We start from the raw sequence: 24,625 nt of genomic DNA, 5'->3' as shown, positions 1-24,625 counted from the left end.
AATGAGGCTATGCTTCCCTCCAACTTAACGCGTGTTTCGCCTTGCTTCTTCTGGAGGCCCCTTTAAAAAAACCAGTACAGGAGCAGACCATCCCAGTTACATAGTTACATGGAAATGTACTAAAGCCGAGTTGCATCATCACGATGAACAAGGTGTCAGTTTGCCTGAAACGCTTCACTTGTAAAGCAATTGTACAGAAAGTTTTGCAAAGGCTCAAGCCAAAAATGTTGCCACCTGTTCACATGGGCCAATAAATCAATCCGTTTTTTGCAGAACTTCTTGATTAATATTATGCCAGTTGACGATATCTCAGAGGAGGATATGGAGCATTGGGTATGAGTCTTCCGTTCTATATAGATAGTTGATAATGATGATTTTTCTTGTTTTAGGGGAAGAAACTCCCTTCCAGTATTAGTGATGATGCTGAAGAAGGAGACGTCTCTGATGAGGACAGCGCCGATGAGATAGACGATGACTGCAAGCTAATTAATGGCGATGTATGTAAGATAAGATTATATGATTGTCTATGGTCTGTAAGTAGTGTCACATTGGTCCAGCTGGTGAAAATGAGCCCAATATCGGCATATAGTGGAATAATAGTCACTTATAGTTTCACGTAAATAACTTTTTTCTGAACACACTCGACCTAGGAGCCATTATTGGTCTCTTTCTGGTTGCAATTCACTTATTAGTTCACGTTGTTGTCCTACACCTGTAGTCTTGCAGTGCCATGGTAAAAATTGGAATAGTTTCCTAAAAATCACAATAACATTTATGCTTATACAACAAAGTCAGGCCATAGTAAAAATCTTGGGGCATATTTATTAATCCTCTCTTCATTTTTAGACCGTGAAAACTTGAAATTGCACCAGATTTATGGCAGTGGTCCATGCTGGATCACATTTTAGGTGTAACTTCCAGTTTTACAGCATCTTTGGTTGGTTCAGTTTATGCCAATATTTATCACTAGAGTTGAGCGAAATGGGTCGAAAAATTTCAAAAGTCGCCGACTTTTGGCAAAGTCGGGTTTCATGAAACGAAACCCGACCCTAGGATGAGGTCGGCCACGAGGTCGGCGACTTGCGCGCCAAAGTCGCGTTTCAAAAGTTTGTTTTGCGCTCTTTTTCAGCCAATCAGGATCCACGGACACTGTGGGCAACGTGATGACATAGGCACGGGTCACCACCATCTTTCAGAAGGGCATGCAAGTGATTGGCTTGCTTTGGTGGGCGTCACAGGGGGTATAAAAGGGCGTGCACGCCGACCGCCATGTTACTCATGCTGATCTCAGAATAGAGAGAGCTGCTGCTGATGATGATTTTGTAGGGAGAGCGTTAGGCAGGGAAGAAGACACCAAAAACTGCTTCTGCTGCTAGCGATTTTGCCTGTACAACACACCAGTCACTGTGTGTGCAGTGCAAGGGGAGGCTATATAGTGGTGTATCAGTGGTGTTGGTTGTTGGGCTGCCTTCTAAGGCTTCCTGACAATCCTGCATTGCTGTTTACCCACTGCTCCACAAACTGCTTTTTTAAAAGCAATCCCAATTTTTTTTTTTGTCCTTCTGAGAAGAAGAAAAAAAAACTGCTTCTGCTGCTAGCGATTTTGCCTGTACAACACACCAGTCACTGTGCAGTGCAAGGGGAGGCTATATAGTGGTGTATCAGTGGTGTTGGTTGTTGGGCTGCCTTCTAAGGCTTCCTGACATTCCTGCATTGCGGTTTACCCACTGCTCCGCAAACTGCTTTTTTAAAAGCAATCCCAATTTTTTTTTTTTGTCCTGCTGAGGTACTGAGCGTGCATTTTTTCACACCATACAGCGGTGTACGCTCCTCACACAGTACCGTGTAACGGCTGTTATCACAGCCACAGTGAAGCTATCAGTGTGTCACTCTGTGAGAATAAGTCGAGGACATGTTCCGTTCTTACAGACCTGCACTCTAGGGAGATTCCTATTCTGCCCAATTCTACATACACCTTGTAGTTTGTGATACACTAGCCAATTTCTGCCTGTGACATAGCTCTCAGATATTCAGTGGGCCTCACACAATCCATAAGTGTCCAGTGTCCACAAGTGTGTGCAGAAATTAAAAATCTCCCTTATCCTCTAGTGACTTTGGTCACAGCTCTGCCATCGAGCCTGTGACAGAGCGCTCAGATATTCAGTGGGCCTCACACAATCCATAAGTGTCCAGTGTCCACAAGTGTGTGCACAAATTCAAAATCTCCCTTATCCTCTAGTGACTTTGGTCACAGCTCTGCCATCGAGCCTGTGACAGAGCGCTCAGATATTCAGTGGGCCTCACACAATCCATAAGTGTCCAGTGTCCACAAGTGTGTGCACAAATTCAAAATCTCCCTTATCCTCTAGTGACTTTGGTCACAGCTCTGCCATCGAGCCTGTGACAGAGCGCTCAGATATTCAGTGGGCCTCACACAATCCATAAGTGTCCAGTGTCCACAAGTGTGTGCAGAAATTAAAAATCTCCCTTATCCTCTAGTGACTTTGGTCACAGCTCTGCCATCGAGCCAGTGACAGAGCGCTCAGATATTCAGTGGGCCTCACACAATCCAAAAGTGTCCAGTGTCCACAAGTGTCTGCAGAAATTCAAAATCTCCCCTGTCCTATAGACACCTTGTACCTTGTTTTACATTACTATATAGTTTGTTGGATTTTGTCTACATTTCTACCAAAAATGAGGAAGTCTGGTGGAAGAGGCCGTGGAATTGGGCGGGGGTTGGCAGCTGGTAATGATGGTGGTGGTGGTGGATCTGATGGTAGTGGCAAGAGCAAAATAGGACCGAATGCAGGAGGTGTTGAACCTACGTCATCATCTGGCTACATAAGGCCTCGAACGCTTAGTTTTCTAGGAGTTGGCAAACCGCTTTTAAAGCCAGAGCATCAGGAAAAAGTTTTGTCTTACATTGCTGACTCAGCCTCCAGCTCTATCGCCTCCTCTTCTTCAGTTGTAAAAAGTAAAAGCACTGAGTCGTCATTGGAGGCTCATGTTCATGAACCACACCTTTCCTTGGGTCCTTCACCCCAACCAAGATTGAAGGATGACGCAGGCCATACTACTGATTACTCCATGGAGCTGTTTTCACATACCATGCCTGGATTATCAAGTGAAATGGTGAATTACCCAGGACAAGATGAATCTGACATGGAGTGCACTGATGCACAGCCGCTGATGGATGATTCTGCTGGTACATTCACTCAGAGCACTACATTGTCCTCGCAGTGTACAGAGCCAGATTCTGACCCTGATGAGACTCAGGTGCCCCTTCCGCACACTATACCACCATACACGGTGACACAGAGGAAGGTGCACATGACATAGAAGAGGAGGTGATGGATGACCCAGTTGTTGACCCAGATTGGCATCCATTGGGGGAAGAGGGTGCTGCTTCCAATAGCTCAGATGAGGAGCATCCACAGCAGACATCGACATCGCAACAGCTGTTATCTGGCAGGCCCGGAGCACTCCAAAGACAGGTTCCAAACATCAAAAGAGTTGCTGGACAGCTTGTCCAGAGGGTCAAAAGATCACAGCGTGCTAGGCCGCAAAATGTCTGCCAAAGTAGGAAGAGTGCAGTGTGGCACTTTTTTGAACAAAATCCTCATGATCAGGCCAAGGTTATCTGTAAGAAGTGCGCAAAGACCTTTAGCCGAGGGAAAAATCTGAAAAATTTGAATACCAGTTGCATGCTTAGACATTTAACCAGCATGCACTTGCAAGCGTGGACACAACACCAAACCTCAAGTGCCACATGTGCAACTGATCACAACGAAGGTAGTCAGCAACGCTACATTGTTTCCCCCACTGTAAGCCCACCGGTTAGCACAGCAGCAAATGTTGAGGTGTCGTTGCAAGGCCACAGCAGTCAGGGAATCCCACTGTTATATCAATGAAAGACTGATTCTAGGCCATCAGAAAGAACACCAACTCCATCACCATCATCAACCCTCTCTCAGTCCGCCCTGTCCACCGCTACTTCCACCATATGCAGCTCTCAAGTCCAGCTCACCCTCCCAGACACTATGAGTAGGTCAAGAAAGTACTCAGTCTCTCATCCGCGTACACTGGGTTTGAACGCCCACATTGCCAAACTAATCTCGTTTGAGATGATGCCCTTTCGGTTGGTGGAAAGCACAGCTTTCCGCGAACTCATGGCCTATGCAGTACCACGCTATGACCTACCCAGTCGCCACTTCTTCTCTCGCAAAGCCATCCCAGCCCTCCACCATCATGTGAAAGACCGCATTGTCCATGCACTCAAGCAGTCAGTGAGCGGAAAGGTGCACCTCACAACTGATGCATGGTCCAGTCGGCATGGCCAGGGCCGTTACGTGTCCATCACTGCGCACTGGATTAATGTGGTGGATGCAGGGTCCACAGGGGACAGCGGTGGTGGGACAGTGCTGCCTAGCCCACGGTATAGGAAACAGTTGGCTGTAGGCGTTCGACCCTCCTCCTCCTCCTCCAGAAGCGAAAGCTCGTCCACAGAGCGCAGTCGTACGAGCACTCTATCTGCAGCTGCCACTGTTGCACACGATGTGTCCCCCTATCGAGCAGCTAGTGGAAAGCGTCAGCAGGCTGTGTTGCAGATGATGTGTTTGGGCGACAGACACACCGCCGAGGTGCTGGCCGAGTACTTTCAGCGACAAACTGAGTCATGGCTGGGCAGTGTACATCTTGAGGCAGGCAAGGTAGTTAGTGATAATGGCCGTAATTTTGTGGCAGCCATAGCCCTTTCAAAACTCAGCCACATACCTTGCTTGGCTCACACCTTGAACCTGGTGGTGCAGTGCTTCCTCAAAAATTATCCGGAGTTAACAGCCCTGCTCCAGAAGGTTCCAAGACTGTGCGCGCACATCCGCCGGTCGCCTGTACACTCCGTTCGTATGCAGAAGCTGCAGCGATTGCTCCACCTTCCCAACCACCGCCTCATTATCGACATTGCAACAAGGTGGAACTCCACCCTGCACATGGTGGAGCGGCTGTGCGAGCAGAGGCAGGCCATAATGCATTTGTGGGAGGATACACGGCCAGGCACTTTGAGAGCAGACATGGAGTTGACAGGTGTGCAGTGGTCGAAGCTGAAAGACCTCTGTAAAGTCCTTCAGTGTTTTGAGGAATGCACACGGCTGGTAAGTGCAGACGACGCCATCCTAAGCATGAGCATCCCACTTATGCGTCTGCTCATGCAAACTTTGACGCACCTTAAGGAGCAGGCGTCTGCAGCCAATGTTGATGAGGAGGAGGGAATCCTTGATGACATTCAGCCATTGTCTGCTCAGGGACCTCTCCTGGACGAGGTGGAGGAAGAAGAGGAGGAGGAGGAGGATGGGGATGATTACTTAGGGGAGGAGGATGCATCTCGTGGGGCAAGTGAAAATGTTGGCGTGGCAAGGTCTGGTACAGGGTTTGTGCGTGACTGGAGGGATGTGGATTTGCCAGAAAGTGCTCCTCCAACCAGCACTCGCAGTGCATCATTGACACCGGGAACATTGGCCCACATGTCAGATTATGCCTTGCAGATCCTAAAAAGGGACCCCCGCATTGCCAAAATGATGAACGATGAGGACTACTGGTTGGCCAGCATCCTGGATCCACGCTATAAAGGCAAATTACAAAACATCATGCCACAGGAGAACCTTGACCTAATATTGGTTAATAAACAAGCAACTCTGGTAAATCGGTTGCTTGAGGCATTCCCAGCACACAGCAGCGGTGATGGTTCTCACACGAGCCGTACGGGCCGGGGGCAGCTTGGCAGAGGTGTTTGTGGTGCACACAGCAGAAGTGGCGTTGGAGACAGGGGTTTCATGACAATGTTGTGGACTGATTTTTCAAATACCGCTCACACAACTGGTAATACTGCATCGATGGAAAGTGACAGGAGACAGCAGTTGTCAACTATGGTTACAAACTACTTTTCCTCCCATATCGATGTTCTCCCACACAGGTCATTCCCCTTTGACTATTGGGCCGCTAAACTGGACACCTGGCCTGAATTGGCCCAATATGCCTTACAGGAGCTCGCTTGCCCAGCTGCAAGTGTGCTATCGGAAAGAGTCTTCAGTGCAGCTGGATCAATCCTGACAGAAAAAAGGACCCGTCTGTCAACCCAAAATGTGGATGATCTAACCTTCATTAAAATGAACCATGCATGGGTTTCCAAGGTTTTTGTCCCACCTTCCCCTGATGACACATAGGGTGACAGAAAAATGGCTTGCTTTGGTCCACCTCTTCCTGTGACTTCACCTATTTCGCCTTTTGCATCAGCTGAATGTCCAACATCAACATATGCCACTTTCTAAAACTCCCTAACTGTGCTGCCTCCCCCCCCCCCCCCCCATGGCCGGGGTCACCACCTAGCGCACGACACCGTGCGAGTGCCGTTGCCCTGGACAGGTGGGTAGGCCGACTCTTGGGCGCGGGCACTGGCACAGGGTCCCTCATAGTGCAATCAAGTGTCTCTGACGGTGGAGATGCGCAAGCTACAGCACCTGTGGTTTGCACACGTAAGTTTTTCATTTTTTCAGGAATGACGGTTAGGCCTAATTCCGGAACTGTGGTTGACCTGCACTTACTGGGAAATCAGTGTTCGCGGGTAATAATTGTAATCATAGATCCCCATCACTAACGTTGTTCAGCGGGTTATCTTCACCTGTAAGCGACAAACGCTGGCCTTTTCAGTGTAGCGCACATGCAGCCACGGACATGTAAGGGCATGACACACCAGTTATTGGCCAATCTCATGTGCCAGAGCCTCACGTGTCCCTCTAGTAAGCCGGACTCGGACCGTGGGGCGTGACTGAGTCTCGTTCGTTAACGGAATTAAGCTTGCAATCTGTGCATCTTTTCTGTAGCTTGCATGGTTGAGGTTTCCCAGGTGGAGTCGAATTAAACCGTAGGCTCCACTCCTGGTGGTGCCCTTCTGGACATTCCTTTAAGGTTCAGCTTTGCAACCATACTGCCCACGTAAAACAAACACTTTGCCTTCATGAACGCTGTTTGGAGGGTCATGACTCGTGGGAATAACGCCGCCCAATCAGTTAACCTGCTAGAGAGATCGTTCGTTGCTCCCAAGCATGACATCACACTCCCTAGGAAGAAGGTAATGCCACTGTGGCAACCGTACTCCTGGGGGCGACACAAGTGCACTGATGCCCAGCCACTGCTCGATGAATCTGCTGGTACATTGACCCAGACCACTACATTCCCCTCGCACGCTACACTACCTGAATCTGACCCTGATGAAACTCAGGTTACCCTTCCCATATACAGTTCCATCTTACACGGTGACAAAGAGGAAGCTGCAGATGAAAGTGCAGGTTCGGCCCACCCGCCATCAGACACACCACCGTACTATCAGGGGCCCTGTGCCAGTGCCATCGCCAACGAGTGGGCCCCCCCTGCTTGCTCACGATCACAGCACTTGCAAAGTTGAAATACTGTGCAGTGAGATGGAAGATGGGGACGACAAGGAGTCCAGACAAGTACAGGGATTCCCTAGCGAGGAGACTTATTTGATTGTTTTCAATGTTGGGACAGCAATTTTTGGGGAGCACTATACTCTGGAGAATGATAGATGGGGCCCACCATACACTGGAACATTCCAAAGGTGGACATCAGACACTGGAGCAGCATTTACAGGGCCCATTATACACTAGAGCATTAGAAATGGGGCCCATTATGTTTGGAGCATTATTTGGGCCCATAAGACAGTGGAGCTTCATCCATGGGGACCAACATATACTGTAGCATTATGTGGAGCTCATCATATACTGTTTCAAACATTATATGGGACCAATGATTCTGTATGGAGAAATAGATGGGCCTCGTCATGAGATGTAAAAAGTGAAGTATTTTTCATTGTACTATACCGCTATTTCTCTGCCGTATCGGAGCATGATGAGTTGTGGTATGTGTTAAAGGGGCGCTCTTTCGCCCAGGGCACATGAAAACCTGGAGCCAGCCCTCCCCCCCCCCCCCCACAACTTTAGCCAAATAACCCCCATTTTTCAGTGCGTAACTTGTATTATGAAGTTAATTAAGGTTGACAAGCTTAAGTAAGAAGAATTGATGCTTTTGGCATTCAAATGGGCACTGTAGGTGTGTTTCCTGTCCTCCTCTCACTGCCGACTTTTATTCCCCATTGACTTACATTGGGTTTCGTGTTTCGGGACGACACCGACTTTTCCCTATAATCGGCCGATCTTGCTCGACCCGACTTTTGGAAAAGTCGGGTTTCACGAAACGAAACTCGACCCTAAAAAACCAAAAGTCGCTCAACTCTATTTATCACTATTTAACTTTCTGATCGCTTGGGGTCCAACTGCAGGGACCACAGCTTATCTCAAAAATGGGGCTCTAGATTGCCCTTACTGAACTGTTCGGAGATTAAGCATGCTCAACCTCACCTCTATTCAAAGTCAAAGAAAAAAACAAAATGAGCACATACCCTGTAGTAAGTAAATAGTAATAGTACATGTAAATAACAGAGGATACTTGGTTAATATGATTTTGTTGAAAAAAGTGATAAAGCCATCCCACCGCTACAAGGTGAACCCAATGGGGACAACCCTAACCTGTCCCTATTATTAAAACCTTACCATGTGTCGGCCAACCTCTGTGTGAATAAGGGCAGGACAGGCGCCAACTGCAGACACCTGGCCATGAGAAGTTGTATAAATGAAATGCCAGCTCAAAAAAAAGAACCTCGCCCCTGTTTGTACAAAGTAAAAGAAACTACAGCAAAACCAAAGAAATTAGCCGGAGAATAAGTTGGCATAAGTGCATATATTTGACCTTGTTCCCACTGTGGCCATTTCACAGTCAAAACCCAAGAAAAAAAATGAAATGAGCAAATACCCTGTAGTAAGTAAGTAAATAGTAATAGTACATGTAAATAACATGGGATGCTTGGTTAACACTATTTTGATAAAAAAAAAATGTAAAAGCCGTCCCACCATGACCAGGATAGGATCGTCCTGACTACCTCTAGTATGAAAACCTCACCTTGTGTCACTGGACCTCAGTGTAGATCAGGGCAGGACAGAGGCCCCTGACTGTTCAGACACTTGTCCATGGGAACCTATATAGATTAAATGCCTAGCTTTATTCAGGCAAGGCTCTGTAGTGCCCCATTTTTTGATAAGTGGAGATCTCAGCCTTTGGCTCCTCAATGATCAGAAAGTTGCTCCTGTAGATAGATAGGGGGGAATTTCTAGACTTGTCATAAACCTTTTATAGAATCTGTTGGCATTAATTGACTGTTCAAGCTAGGCACAAAAACTTTGTACACCCTTGTTGTGTCCAAACAGTTCAGTGTACTGTTCACTATAAAGCTAGAGCTATCAATTAACGAAGTTGTCCACTATATGATTGGTCTTGATAAGGTAAAATAATAAAGCCTATAAACCCCTCCCGTATCGGTGCCCTTCCCACGGCGTTGACACCCGTGGTCCTAGGGCTCCTTTGCTGTTATGACACGTGACGCCCAATCAGCACTGGCATCACTGGCCCCGCCTTTGGACAAATTGAACATGAAGAGGAAGTCAGATGTCAGCTGCAGGCTGAACTTCCTCTTTGTGTTCAATAGGTCCGAAGGCGGGGATAGTGACACCAGCGCTGATTGGGCACCAGGTGTCACTACACCACACGGGAGCCCAGGGGAGGCGGTGAAGACTGCCTGGAACTGGAGAGGAGTATAAGCTTTTTCTTAATTTTATCAGGGCCAAACATTTAGCTCAAGAAGAGGTTGTCCTAGTAGTGGACAAACCCTTTAAAGAAGAGGAAGTCAGAGATGGAAGAAGAACAAGTAGGTGGGAAGGCGTACTGAATAGTTTGGCCACACCAAGGGTGCACTGATTGCTTGTGCTTAGTTTGAACAGTCAGTTTATGCTGACACTCTACAAAGTTTAGAAGTTATCCCTTTATCTACAGAGGGAGTAACTTCCTGATCACTGGGGATCCAAAGGCTAAGATCACCTCAGCGCCTTTTGCTTGGTTTGACCAGTTATTTTGTTCTAACAGACTTCATTAATGGTGAAAAATGAATTCAGACCCCACAGTGAAAATTTTCTATCGGTGTGAAATTTTAAATACTGGCCCCAAAATGTGTGGGTAGTTTTGTAATAACATACATAGTATCCAAAGGCTTCTGAGATGGATTGTCAAAGTGTATACTCATTTCGAGCACTATTTTAATTAATAGGAGACATGTAGGATGTTTTTCTTTGCAAGTGTTTTGCCAATCACATACTAGCATCTCAACCTACCTGGTGTTAGACCGCGCCGGTGCCTGCCCCTGATAACCCTAAGCACTGGTGCCTGCCCCTGATAACCCTAAGCACTGGTGGACACAGATGAGGGCCCCCGTGCAAGATCAGTATATGGGCCCTTTTCATTGCAATAGCTCCTAATGCAAAATCACACCTGCTTTCGAGATGGTAGTGTCCCCCTTAGCGCTTTGGCCTTGCGCCAATAATCTGTCCGCCCCGACCCTAAGGTCACCTAAGACTCTAGGTATATCCAGCCCGGTATAGTCACTTCCACCATGATTAGTTTATATGGATCCCATCAGATTCCACAGTTATTATGGAAACCCCACAGTGCGTTACTGTGTTCAACAAAGTTTCTACAATCGAATAGTCTTAAAACGAATTGTATCCTCTTACTCGCAGATTCTTTAGTAAGTCTTCTATGTTTGTGTATTTTTAAGCTCCATGAAAAAGATGTTCTATGACTCTTGAGAAAGAAAAGGAGGAGCACTTAGGCCGATGTGATTGCTGTAGCTCTGAGTAAGGACCTGCTTCACTTCACCGATAATGCTCACAATGTAGCACCCAAACGATCCTTCACTACCATTAAGGTCAATGGAGGTGCATTGATCGACGCCCGCGTCACGCGGCCTTGATTGTGATTGTCATGGATCAGAGGGGCCCAGAAATACCACCAGATTGTGCAAACGTCTTTCTCTTGACATTTAGAGTCCGTTCAGTCTGTTTGCCTTCACGGCGTCCTTTTATAAGTAAGGGATGTAGTATAGTCCAGACAGAATTGGATTTTCCACGTAGACACTAGGTACGACCATTCCATTAATAGGAGGCTGCTACCTACAGACGAGAGAGGATTTATCGCTTTGTATGGTTTATGGTCGATGCAAGAACAGGCAGCAGCGATATAGAAAATGACCGTTTATATTGTGCTATTACAGAGGGAGAAACCCATTAAATGACAAACGTGGCACTGCTGCATCTGTTCTGCACGGAAATCGAGGAATTTATTAGTTACATTCAGCAGGGACACGTTCCAGGACCCCACAATCCTATCTTTAATCTCAAATTATGATTAGTGGCCTTATTTTTAGATTTATTATATAGTTTATTTTAATGTGTGTAATAAGGAGTTACACAGATAACAAGCGCACAGCTAATATGATAGTCATCAGTTCTCATTTAAAGGGATTATCCAGGACCCTGATATTGATGGTCTATCCATAGATATCATATTGGTGGGTGTCCGACACCAGGCACCCCTACCGATCAGCTGTCTGCAGCTTCGGCTGCTGGATGTAAACCGTGCAGTGTGTCAGAACACCACAGTGCCGTATAGTGGCCGTTTTCAGGTATTACAGGTTGGCTCCTATTCACTTGAATAAAAATTGTGAGCTGCAGTAACTATGAACTGATACTACATTGCTGTGATGTCCTAGCTCAGTGCCATGGGTGGACATATCATTGGTGCAACCAAGGGCCCAAGCGATGAGGGGGCCCTACCACTTTCAAAAGAGATGGAAGTTTGCATAATTATGAGCTTGGGGATGGCAAAGGGACCATATATTGTCCTTGTACAGTGGCCTCTTCTGTATGTGCCTGACCCTGCTCTTCACTGATCACATCGGGCAATGCTGAGACCTGCAAACAGCTGACTGGTGGCGGTGCCAGGTAAAAGACCCCCCCACCACCAAATCTGACATATATCCTAAAAATTGGTCATCAATATTTAAGTCTTGAAAAACCAACCTCCATTTACTTGGCTGCCCTCTAGCCCTCACAGCTTATTGCATATTGCACCAAGGTGATACAATGTAGACTTCATACTATTTACAAACACTAAGACTCTTCTGTTGCTCTTCAGTCTGGCAACATTTATCAATGATCCAGCTTCATGGATTTCTGTCTTGAACCTTGAAAGTAAATTCATAGAGGAGCTAAAATGGCACAGTCTCGGTGTTGCGATAGGCAAATTGACCACTCATTGTTCCTTTGGAAGTTCCAGAGTGCTGCTTTCCTCTGTGCTGCAGTGATGAAGTTGGTGGGTTTTTTGGGCAATTGCTGCACAATGGTTTCAATTGTTAAAGGGAATCTGTCACCCCATTTTTGGACTATCAGCTGCTGGCACCGCCATCAGGGGCTTATCTATAGCATTCTGTAATGCTGTAGATAAGCCTCTGATGTAGCCTGAAAGAGAAGAAAAACGAGTTATATTATACTCACCCAGGGGCGGTCTGGGTCCGGTTCGGATCCGGAGGGTGTCGCAGTCCGGCGCCTCCCATCTTCTAGCGGTGACATCCTCTACTTTGCTTCCAGTTGTGGCTTTGGCGCAGGTGCACTGCTCTGCCCTGTTGAGGGCAGAGCAGAGTACTGCAGTGCGCAGGTGCCGGACCAGGTCAGAGAGGTCCAGCGCTTGTGCACTGCAGTACTTTACTCTGCCCTCAACAGGGCAGTTAAAGTACGCCTGCACAGGAGTCGCGATGGGAAGCAAAGAAGAGGATGTCACCGCTACAAGATGGGAGGCGCCGGACTGTGACACCCTCCGGATCCAGACCTCCCCTGGGTGAGTATAATCTAACTCGTTTTCTCTTTCAGGTTACATCGGGGGCTTATCTACAGCATTACAGAATGCTGTAGATTAGTCCCTGATGGCGGTGCCAGCAGCTGAAAGGCGAAAAATGGGGTGACAGATTCCCTTTAATATGATTTTCTTTATTTTTTTTATAAACCATATCTCAGATCTGTAAGACTTCACCAGTAGAAATACAGTGGGTACGGAAAGTATTCAGACCACTTTAATTTTTTCACTCTTTGTTTCATTGCAGCCATTTGGTGAAATTCAAAAATGTTCATTTTTTTTCTCACTAATGTAGACTCTGCACTCCATCTATAAACGCCTTGCCGTACTGACATCCTAGATAACAGCGTAGTAGTATAGATTGTATAAAATATTTCTAGGAGTAACGGTCCATCTCCTGCTCACACCACTCCTCCTCGGCCATTTTTCTAGATCTATCTTTTAACGCTCTTGTGTTCTGCACAAATCCCTTTGGCAGCAGAAGTCGCCTCTGATTGATCTCAAGTTGACAGGAGAGGAGGGTGGCTTAATGAACTAGCAATAGGGCACAGATCCTTTAAGCTCATTTGTAAGATGGGGATCGTCCTCTCGCCCAGACCTGTCTGGATGGACATGAAATACATTGAAGGAAGCGCTACGGTTCCTGTAATATTTATCCCACACCGGCCACGTACAGTATATATCTATCTGCCGGAGCTGTAAATATACTGTATCCTCGCTGTCTGACTGTAGACTCTAGTGATGAAATCATGTTCTTCATGTTTCATTATGAAAATATGAGTATTTTACAAAAATATGTAAATGCCCTCTTCAGAAAAGAAGAGGACTAGAACTTTAGCGCCATCTGTAGGAAGTAGCAATTCTAAAAGTCATCATCAACTCTCTAACGAACCTTACAATATGACTTCGGATAAAAGGCAAAGCAGAATCTCAGTTTGTAGATATGGTGCTTCATGGTGTTGCCACTCATCAGCGCAAAGGAAGAGATCTGATTTGGCTGGGTGAGAGACTTAAGACTGGGATCTAAGGGGTAAGGTTTGAGAAGCATGCATTGCCTATAAGTCTTCTTACTCTCCCATGCCAGGCCTGGCTTGTCACTATCCACAAGAAGAAACCTTACCTCTTAGAAACTTATCTAAAAAAAAAAATAGATCCAGAATCATCCCAAAAGAGTAAAATCTAATATTAGGAAACCAATGTACATTAGTCTTGGATGACTTTTGTAATAACCGTTCACAAGAGTGCATTAAATGCTGTGGCTGTAAGGAACCATCAGCAATCAAGGTAGTTGCTGTTGACAGATCTTGGAATAGATTTTTTTTCTTGAACATAGTTTGTGTGATTCATTAACCGATTAATTCTGTAATTAACACATGAATATGTAGCGATGGCCAATGCAACTTAGAAGAGTGCTTGATTACCTCAATCCCTCCCGCCCCCCATAATCTTGCAAGTTTAGCTGAACGTAGATTTGTTCTAGAGCAATAAGCCACTATGGACCACCTGGAAGTGACTTACCTCCCATCAGGATAAAGTATTGTGCTTGTTGAAATTCTGATCATTTTCCCCAACCTGTGACATCAAGGCAGAGTCGAAACGCGTTGGTCACAACAAAGATGGCTGATTATGCTTCATTCACACATGGGTTAGAGTCTTCATTGCAGGATTAATGGAGAAACATTCCGGACGAACCTACTGTATGTTTTCCAGCAAAATGACCTACATGATGGATACCGGATCCTAGTGATGTCTGTCTGCACGGTTCCTGGGTGTCATATGATGGACCCACACAGAAGAACTTTTTTCAAAAAGTCGGCAGAACAGATATAAAAACACCAAAAGTTATAAAAAAAACTTTGCATAAAGAATGAGTTGCGCAAAAGTTTTTCATTTTCAAATTTTCCAGATAAGTTAGTATAAACTGCTTTATCAAGCCCTAGATTTTTCTCTAACGCAGCAGGAAATGTGTAGGATGGTGAAATTAATTATAAAGTAGAAGTTTCACTCATCGCTAGTAATAATATATTTATAACTATAGCTGACAATATTGACCCATCAGCAATTATGGCCTGATCAGTCCATCACAATTAGGAGATTATCTTCAACCAGCGATACATGAGAATGGTGGCGGTATCATACACCGGTCATCAGTGTTGTTCAGACTGGGACTAGTATCTTACTGTATGTTTAGTGTTCAGAATGTTTTATTGTACACTATGTAACATTAAAGTAGTTGTCCAGCCCCACCCTTCCCCCCATAAGGAGTAAAAGTCGTGTAACTTTTTGATATATATGGTAGTTCAATCACCTCCCCCAGTCTTTTGGTGACCACTTTGTTTATGGGATCCAGTAACTTCATTTCGTGTTGGTAATTGAATTCACATCTCTACAAAATTCAATTGCTGGACAAACCGTCATTGTCTCCTGAACAAATAGCATCATAGGCATATTCTGTATCAGTTACTCTAAGCTATTTTATGCATTTTATGTTTTGCTCTTTATTTCTTTTCCCTTTTTATTTTTTTATTTTTTCCTTTTTTCTTTTCCCTTTTTATTTTTTTATTTTTCCTTTTTTCTTTCTTTTCCCTTGTTTCTTTCCCTTTTTTCTTTTCCCTTTTTTATTTATTTTCTTTTCTTCTTTTCCTTTTTTCTTTCCCCTTTTTCCTTTTTTTTCTCTTTTCCCTTTTTTCCTTTTTATTTCTTTTCCTTTTTTTTTCTTTTCCCTTTTTTTCTTTTCCATTTTTTTTCCTTTCCCAGAAATGACCCCATTTTTGCATGTGGTCTGTATCTAACATAAATTCTTATCTTCATAGAGCAAAATGAGGCTGAGCTTCAATACACAGCACTACTTCCATGGCCAACAGTGGGGCTGTTTCTGGGAGGAAAAAAAAGCAAATAGTCACTTAATCCTAAATAACCCCATTAAATAATTATTGCACAAGCACATTTCAGATTGAATCTGCATTGCTTAATTATGAAATTAACTTTTAAATTTAAAATTGTATTTATCATTTACCTTTGATTTAAGCCTGATTTGTGAATTTAGTGCCAAAACAACCATGAAGACTGTCATGTCAATATAATTGAGACAATACATAGTTATATATGATTCATGTAAAATCTTGTGACTACTTCTATTTGCTCATACTGGTAGTTACCCAATTAAAGGTGACTTGTCACTTGCCATAAGTATGAAACTTTTTACCTGGTATAAATGCCACTGTTCTCCTGAATCCGGTGTTGTTTTTATTTTGTTTCTGCACCCCTCAATTCTGACGATACGGCCCATTCTTCCCTGTACATAAATGTGGTCTTTTTAGCCAAGTGGGTGTGATCCTCACATCTGCTCTGTAGGTGGTTTCTTGATGACCATGCCCAGTTGGCTAGATTTACATACAGAAAAAATGGCCATATCTCCGGAACGGAGAGGCGTAGAAACCAAGGAAAAACATTGCCGGATTCAGGAGAACGGTGGCATTTCCACTAGATAAATAAATGCTGATTTATGGCAAGTGATCATTCCTCTTTTAGAAGTTAATAAAATATTAAAGACATTACGGACTACTCAGTGGCTTGTATTTACAGATGCTACTCTTGTATATTGGGGGGAATGGTTTTCAATGAAAAAATATGTATTAACATGTTCTTTACGTAATAATTAAAGTTAGTTAAAATGTGCCCTGTTGACTAGACCTCTCCTCGATCCATAATCTGAGCAGAGGATGTTTGTAAATCTATTCACATTAGCAGCTGGCAAATCCAATAGAATAAGATGTATGAACTGTAAGGATTCTTCTTGATACATTTCCATTCTTATGTGATGTTTGACTTTTTTGGTCTGTTTTTTGTCTTTTTTGTTTCCTGCTCATCGTTGCATGCGTATATGAAGTGGAAGGTACTGTACCCGACCCCTGATATGTCACTTAAAAGCCACCCATGTCACTTTCCTCAGTAGGTGTCTTTAACCCTTGTGACGCATTGCTTGCAGGCCCCGCGTTGTGATGACGGCTCGTTAAAAGCCGAAATCCATCAAGGTTACCAAACGCTTATGTCACTGGGAAAATGTCTGGAAGTTACTGAGGTGAACGAGATTGAAATGACAAATCCGGCGCAGCTTCACTTCGCGTCTCCTGTGGCATTTCTAATTTAATGTCTGTCTCTAACCTAGAAACATGTACACCGTGAATAATGTATCCTCTCATTCCTGTGATGGGATGCAACCAAATAGTTTGGCCATCAAAAAGAAAAAATGACAATATTTGATAGTAAGCCCGACAGGAGATTGATGGTGGAAGCAATATACCGCCGCCATGTAAAATAAATTCTCCAAATTATTCCCCTCGATCGTATTGTACTTTAGACAACAAGCTGTCACTTAAAAAAGAAAAAAAAAAGGTATCCTCTCCTGACATGTCTCCTATTTAAATATGTGCATTTTCCATTAAAAAAAAATTAGCAGTTTTTGCTCATAGAACTTTGTTGTTACTTAATTATTCCTCCTGGAAATAGATCAATAAATGAGTGCTACCACCCCCTGTATCATCAGTAGGGTACGTCCCTCCACAGGCGCCCGATATCTGCTCGTTGCACATGTGCCCTCCAGATATGTTTAGATGCGACGTCATCTGCTCCGCTTACCTCCCGATCAGTGGTGAAACTAGAGTCCCATGGGCCCCTGTGCAAAATTTGGACCTGGGTTCCCAACTCCATGTTGGTCTGATGTACGGGCCTTTGAAATGTTTTTAGATCGTATAAAGAATTACGTGTAATAGTGTTCCCCTTCCTGGACCCTTTCTGTAATAATGTTCCCAGTCCAGACCTTTTTCTGTAATAATTTCGCCCATCCTGTAATGTCTCTCAATAATGTCCTCATCCTTGCAGTATTTATTGCAGAGCAGGGAGTCAGAGGGTCTCTGCACTACAATACAATTCATCTGAATGTGTGTCCTCAGAAGCACATCCAGCTGAAGTAGGCTCTCTGTGACCTCCATTGTTACCCCCCAATATCAGAAGCGAGCAGCGCCAGACAAGCGCTGTAAAAGAGTTTCCCACTAAATACATTTAACACCTATCCACAGAATGGCAGATAAATGTATGATTACTGGGAGTCCGACCAGTAGGAGCAGTATTCATGCATGTGCATAATCAATGAACTTTGGGACCCCTTTATTTTGGATCATTAGGGGACTCTGCATTTGGACTTCCAGCAGTCGTGCATTTATCTTGTGAATAAGTAATTTTAGGTAGTGCAAAAAAAAACAAACCTTAAAGTTTCTTCTTCCTTCTAAAATTTGTCATTAATCCCCTGTTAAATTGACTTCTAATATAAAATGGCTGGCTCCTTATGTAAAAAAAAATAAATAAAATAAAATGGCCGGCTCCTTATGTAAAAAAAGAAAAGTCTAATAGTGAGAATAAAGTTAGGAAAGTTAAAGCGATGAGCGAGAGTGCTAGGATAAGGTGTTATCCGAGCATGCTTGTCTCGTCTCCAAGATGACTTCCAATACTTCTCCATAGTAAAGGTGATCTGTCACCAAAAGTTTGCAATACTAACTGCATACATTATCAAAGGGCACGTCAGCAAAAAAATCCACATGCTGGCTCAGCTATTTCACCTGTGCATGTCCTGCGACGTTTCGGTGAAAACACGCTCTGAAAAGTCGGTTGGGAAATGTGCATCCTGGATGACTAGTTTCCGGCGCTTTTCCTTGTCATACCCTTCTTCGGTGCCAGATGTCTTAGGCTACTTTCACACATCAGTTTTTTGCCGTCAGGCAGGATCCGGCTATTTTTAGAAAAAACGGATCCGGCATAAATTTTGGAGAACTGTAGAAACGGATCCGTTTTTTTGCTGGATCCGTCTAGCAGGTTATATCTGTTCCTGGGGGCTGGCCAATTGGATCTGAGCACGCGCAGACTTAAAAAAACCGGATCCGGTGGCTGGATCCGTCTTTTTCTGGATCCGGCGCATTCCGGCGCCCATAGACTTTCATTGTAGCAAAAAGCTGGAAGCGCCGGATCCGGCGCTTCCGGCTTTTTCGCCGGAGACAAAAAACGTTACAGTAGCCGTTTTTTCCAGACGCCGGAATGAGACAAGTTGCCGGATCCGGCAAAAAACGGATGAAAGGCAATGCCATCCGGCACGATCCGGCGCTAATGCAAGTCAATGGGGAAAAACTGGATCCGGCATTGCATTTTGCCGGATCCGGTTTTACAAAAAAAAGCCGGATCGCGCCTGAAGGCAAAAAACTGATGTGTGAAAGAGGCCTTAACAAGTTCCCTTTAAATAGATCTCTTGGACTTGGTGGGTCTGGTCTGCTTACTTTGAAAATACGTGTCAGAATGAATGTATAATCCTAAGGTGAGTCTAACTATAGTTCTTTTTAAAATTAGGCAGGAAAGATTTCACAAATCATTACACAGCCATTCTGACATGGATTTTTACTTAAAACGTAAGTACATCAGTCTGATCCGGTCTAAGAGATCTATCTAATGCCATATGCAGCTTGCATTCGCAAAGTGAAGATATGGTCACTTTATAAATGACTAGTTGCAAATGACTCCAGATCAGATGATTTACCGTCACTGATGACTGCTAAAAGGTTCTATGCCAGGGTGACTTAGCAGTTGGAGTGAGCTGCGGCAGGTGGGCGACACCCGAAGTAATCTTATTAGGGGAGAAACATTCCTGCCTTTCTCCGTCCATCACAGCGTTCCACATCAGTAGCTGTTGATATTCTTCCAGACATAAGCATTGAAGATTTGGTAACAATCAGTGTGATTTCAGTGGCAGCTGTGACTTTTGTGCTTTTCTGTAGTTTTTTCCCCTTGTAGTTTAGTAACAGATTCCCTTCTATCTTATAAAGATGATAAATGCTAAGATTTCATTGTATCTTTCCTTATGGGGGGTAAGAAAGAGGAACAGAGTCTACAAGGAATGGGACAGTGACTTGTATATAGAAATCTATATAATGTTCATCAATTTAATGTCATCAAGTTGTGATTAAAGGGAACCTGTCACCTTGGAATATGCCAGTAGATATACGGTTAATATGCAAGTAAATAGTGTTACAATGTTGCCTTACTGAAAGTGCCCCCTTTTTTAACTCCTACAGGTGTGCATGGAGGGGGCTGCGGTCATGGCTCTGCTCCCCGGATTATCAGCCGCTGTAAGCCCTCCCCAGAACTTTGATGGACAGCTCGCTCTACACAGATGTGCTGCAATGCCGGCTGTCAATCATAGAGCTAGGCTGTGCTTACAGATGACACAGTATGGGGAGTAGTGCCATGAGTAATGTCTGTAGCCATACCGCACGCACCCCCATTACTGAAAACCAATGGCTCCCTGGAGGCATAAATTCCATTTTCACCTGGTAGCTGAACTTTCAGTAAGGCATCTAGAAATAATTGTATGATGTTCTACCTGCAGATTAACCTATACCTTCAGGAAAATGGCATTTTCCAAGGTGATCGTTTTCATTTTAAAGAGGAAACTTTCAGATTTAAAGGGTTTGTGCCAAGTTGATAACTTAACTTTAAAAGGGCTGTCCCCTTTCAGAAACCTATTCCCTCTCCACCGGTTGAGTGCCGAGTCTCTACCGCTGCCTGGTATCTGCTCTTTAGCTGCAGAGGTGATGTCGCCTCACCAGTGTTTCATGGGATCACTGAACTCAGCGGCTCAGTCCATGTAGATGACATCAGTCAATGAGCGCACGGATTGTTTGCACTGCTGTTAATGTGACATCTACCCTGCAAAGAAACAGCAAATACCGCATAGTGGCGGAGAGCCAGTGCGGGACCTGTGGAAGTTAGTTATTAAAAGAACAAAATGAGCATTACTGTCGCAGCCCATGATAGACAGTTTTTATAAATGGGGTAAGCCTAATCACTTGGGACCTACCCACTGGGATCCCGACAAATCCTGGGGTCCTACTATCTCCAGCAGTCCTATGGGTGATGAATAGAATAGTGATGTGCCTGCTCAACCTCAACCTCCACTTCTCCCAGATGCAGATCTGCTGAACCCCAATCCCAGGATTATTGGGGAACCAGCAATCCGTAAGTTGTCAACTATACTAAGGGTAGGTGATAACTTTACCAATTCAGTACAACCCTTTTAATTCAATAGGTTTTACAAAAAATATGGCATTAACTGTTTAGGAATCACAGAACAGAGTCACATTTTTACAGGCTTAAAGTTTGACAACATTCTTTTAAATACGTTAATGCAATTACATTGCAGTATTTTCATGGGAATCACCAAGCACTAAGTCTTCTCCTTACATAGGCTTTCCCAGACCTTTCCTGAGCAGTCTGTCGTTGCTGCTTATTTGTGCTTCTTTATGCTGTTATTTCAGTCTTCAATAAGTGAAAGGCTTGCTCCGTCTGGTTGTCTGATTCTGCCATTAAAGAATATTTCATACTTTACCTATTTTGCTGCTTTCTCGGCATGATTTTGTCATTATCCAACTATAGTGTGAAGTGGTCCCCTACCAGTTTGCAGCATGTGCTGAATCTGAGCAGAAAATATCTCTATATGGGTCGCCCTCCCAGGGATGTGGGGTACTCGGTACCAGGCCCGATGAGCTTCAGTGGGAGATGTCACGGCAGCTGGGACCCGGCCCGTGGCCCTGGGCGACCATTGTAAAAGGGGAAAGTTTATGAATGATTTGTGACGCCACCTGTGGTGTTCGGCAATGAAGATGTAAGCCGACGCTGCAGACAAATCCTCTGGGACAGATGGTGTGGCATACCAATGATGTTATAGCCCTCCACAGGCAGGGCTGTAGTCCCAGGGCAGAGTAGGTGAAGTGACACTTAGATAGTGTAGTGTCGGGCGCAAGGGATGTAGCAGTGCTGGACGGGTTGGCGCAGTAATAAGTGGAGGACTCCAGGGCATGTAGTTCCAAAGCTTTACTCAGTCTGTTGCAGGTACAGGTGCCCGCATCCGTGCCATGTGCTCCGGGTCAGGAGCTCAGCCAACTTCCAGGCAAGATGAAGTACTCCTTTCCAACACTCCACCAACATATATGCCTTTTCTGAACGTCTCCCTCTTAGCGCCTTTGAGTGAAGTACTCACAGTACTGAGTTACACTGGAGTTCCTCCTGTCAGATGTTCCTATGAACTCTACTTGTACGGCAGACAGCTGTAGCCTGCTTCGGGGACTCCTTACTACCAAGTCCCGGCTCACTATCGTTGCTGTTGTGCTCCCAAGTCTTGTGTTGGAATAAAGTGGTGACAGCTTCTATTCCTCCGGTGTCTGCTGCAGGACCATTAGTATCCATACAACCTCGGGGACCGGACCCCGGCCTTGCGCTGTGAATTTGGGAAGGGTTCTCTCTTCCAACCCTGATCCTTAGTCCTCCTATTCTCCTTATGTTCCATACTAATCCTTCTTCCCAATGGAGAATCAAGCTTCCTTCCTCTTTCTCTTTCCTGTGCCAGCAGACCCAGATCACTGTGGCCTGCTGCAGCACTTCCTTCTTCCATCCCTCTCCCGGGGATCTTCTCTGTCTCTCTCTCTGTCCTTCTACATCTTCACTCACTCTCTGAATGACTGAACGACTGACTCAACTCTTCCCGCTCTTTTATGTAAACTCAGCTCCACCCACCTCCCAGCACATTTCATGTTCCAAGCAGGGAGCCACCAAGGGGTGCTATGCTACACTCCAAGCAGGGAGCCGCCGAAGGTGCTTTGCTACACTACTTTGTGGTGTGGGGTGCAGGTGTTGGAGTGTGGTCAGGTGTCTCCACCTTACCCGGATGGTGGGGTACCACACCTCAGGAGGAGGTGCAGTACCTCTGTGGCGACTGAACCCTCAGGGGCGCCACATATACACTTTAGAATTTAGTCTGCTATGTCTGTCTAGAGTCACGTCATCAATATATACAAGTGAGCCATCCCTTTTGGCAGCCACACGTGCTCATGCCATAAGACTGCCTCCACCACATCTTCCAGAAACTGTGGTCTGCACCAGAGCATGAGCCCTTCGTTAAAACTTGGCATCCAATGTGTAGAGATTCTTGTTATAAAGCTGGACAACCTTTCATAGATGTTCATTGAAAGTATACTCTGATCTTTCTGTTCTTGAGTGTTACGAATGGTCACACCTTGAGATGAACCCTCTGATCTACATTCATGAAGGCACCTCTTGGTTTTAGACTTTGACAATGATTCTTCCACCTCATTGACAGTGTTATTGGTGTAGATGGATATTGTGAAGGTGTTACACGTGGTCATCATCCACATTATCTTCTGTGCCCTTTCAGATTTTGGTGTTGCTGATCTCATCTGCCCAGAACCAGATTGTTCATTTTGCCTCTGCTAAAGTTTCTGCTGCTTCTTTTATAGGTTTCTTTTGCTTATTGATGGTCGTCATGACTTGGCTTGGCATCTTCTTGGGTCACATATTGAGAGTTCCCATAAACTGCAACTAAATACAAACCCAACATTTGGAAACCATGTTATCTATTAATTTGTCGTGATAAATAGTGGTCCCCCAGGCCTCACCAGACCATGAAGTGGTTTATAAGTGAACTGCCCACTTACCGTTGAGCCCACGTAAAAATGGCTGCAATTCCCAAAAGCTTTAATGCAATATTTCGGTAAAAATCGTCACGTGAATCACATCTTGATGGCTTTGTTTCAGATCCACTGTTTGTGAAGAGAAGGGAAATGATGACAATTCTGTCACCCAATTGTGTATTTAAAAAGCGACTAACCCTTGTATTCATGCCTATGGATAATTATGGCAAACAGATAAATCACATAATGCTGTCTCCTTATAGAGTCAACTACTCGTACAGCCCAACAGAAGCTGGAAACCAGGATATACTGGTTAAATCTCCCTCAGCCACCAGTCTGTTTATAGGAGTTGTCCACTACTAAAAGACACATTTTAAATGACATGGCTCTCCTACCAGTACTGTTCCTCTGTACTTGGGCACTGATTTCTCCACCATTTTTCTGGCTGCTTCTTAGTGGGGGTTATCATGAGACCACTCCATTCAATCAGCAGATAATGATCGGCTGCAGTCTTCACATTGCATTGCAACAGGAATTCTATTTCGAACGGAATTTGAAAAATTGAGTGAACCGGAGCCTCTGATTGGTTACGGTGATCATGTGATGTCCCCCTTTTTTTACCAACGAGACTTAAAATGCATTTTAAATTAATGAACAACCCCTTTAAGCGGAAATTAAACCAGTATCAACTGCAATGTTGCATTATCCATAGACAGCATATGCCATCAGTGAGGGAAGCTATCGAAAACATGTCAATGCCTATAGTATGAATGGTCTTATTTATAATATGTAAATTTTAGAGCATAAAAACGCCTAATAAAATTGTTTTTATGAGTGTTAAAAACTCATCTAAGTGATCCGTTTATTTATCCAAGTATCATTTGTAGAGAGTGCTGCCTTCATCTTCTCTTCTTGACTTGATCTTTAGGACTTTAGACTTGACCAGATCTCCTCCTCTGCACTTCTAAGTTTTATAGTGTTGCTGTTTTCTTCTTTTATAGTCATAGTGGTTTGAGCTTTTTTTTCTGATGCAGATCTCCAAGTTCCCTTTATACAGTTAAATAATACACTAGTAAGCTTCATTCTTGAAGCTTACTGTTTTTCACTTTCTCTTCCTCCCCTACGCACTAGTTACTCTTACTCTCTCCATCTCTGCCTATCTGAACATGGATTTTAAGCGTTAATTTTCAGCTTAATGAGAGATGCTGCACATTGAAGTCGATACAGTTTGGTAC

General features: G+C 44.5%; 1 protein-coding gene across 1 annotated transcript in view; it reads left to right on the top strand.

Annotated features, from left to right (window-relative positions):
• The window catches only part of PLCH2 (phospholipase C eta 2), an 891,775-nt gene that overhangs the window by 725,681 nt on the left and 141,469 nt on the right, over positions 1-24,625 (top strand). The window contains exons 11-12 of the mRNA XM_073585390.1: positions 390-497; positions 16,853-16,945. Coding sequence (XP_073441491.1) covers positions 390-497; positions 16,853-16,945 — 201 coding nt within the window. The remainder of the gene's footprint in view (positions 1-389; positions 498-16,852; positions 16,946-24,625) is intronic.

This window comes from Dendrobates tinctorius, unplaced genomic scaffold (assembly GCF_039654945.1).
Source record: "Dendrobates tinctorius isolate UK_male_01 unplaced genomic scaffold, ASM3965494v1 ptg000086l, whole genome shotgun sequence".
Lineage (NCBI taxonomy): Eukaryota > Metazoa > Chordata > Amphibia > Anura > Dendrobatidae > Dendrobates > Dendrobates tinctorius.
Note: the sequence above shows the minus strand (reverse complement) of the source record. Positions and strands in the feature narration are given on the sequence as shown.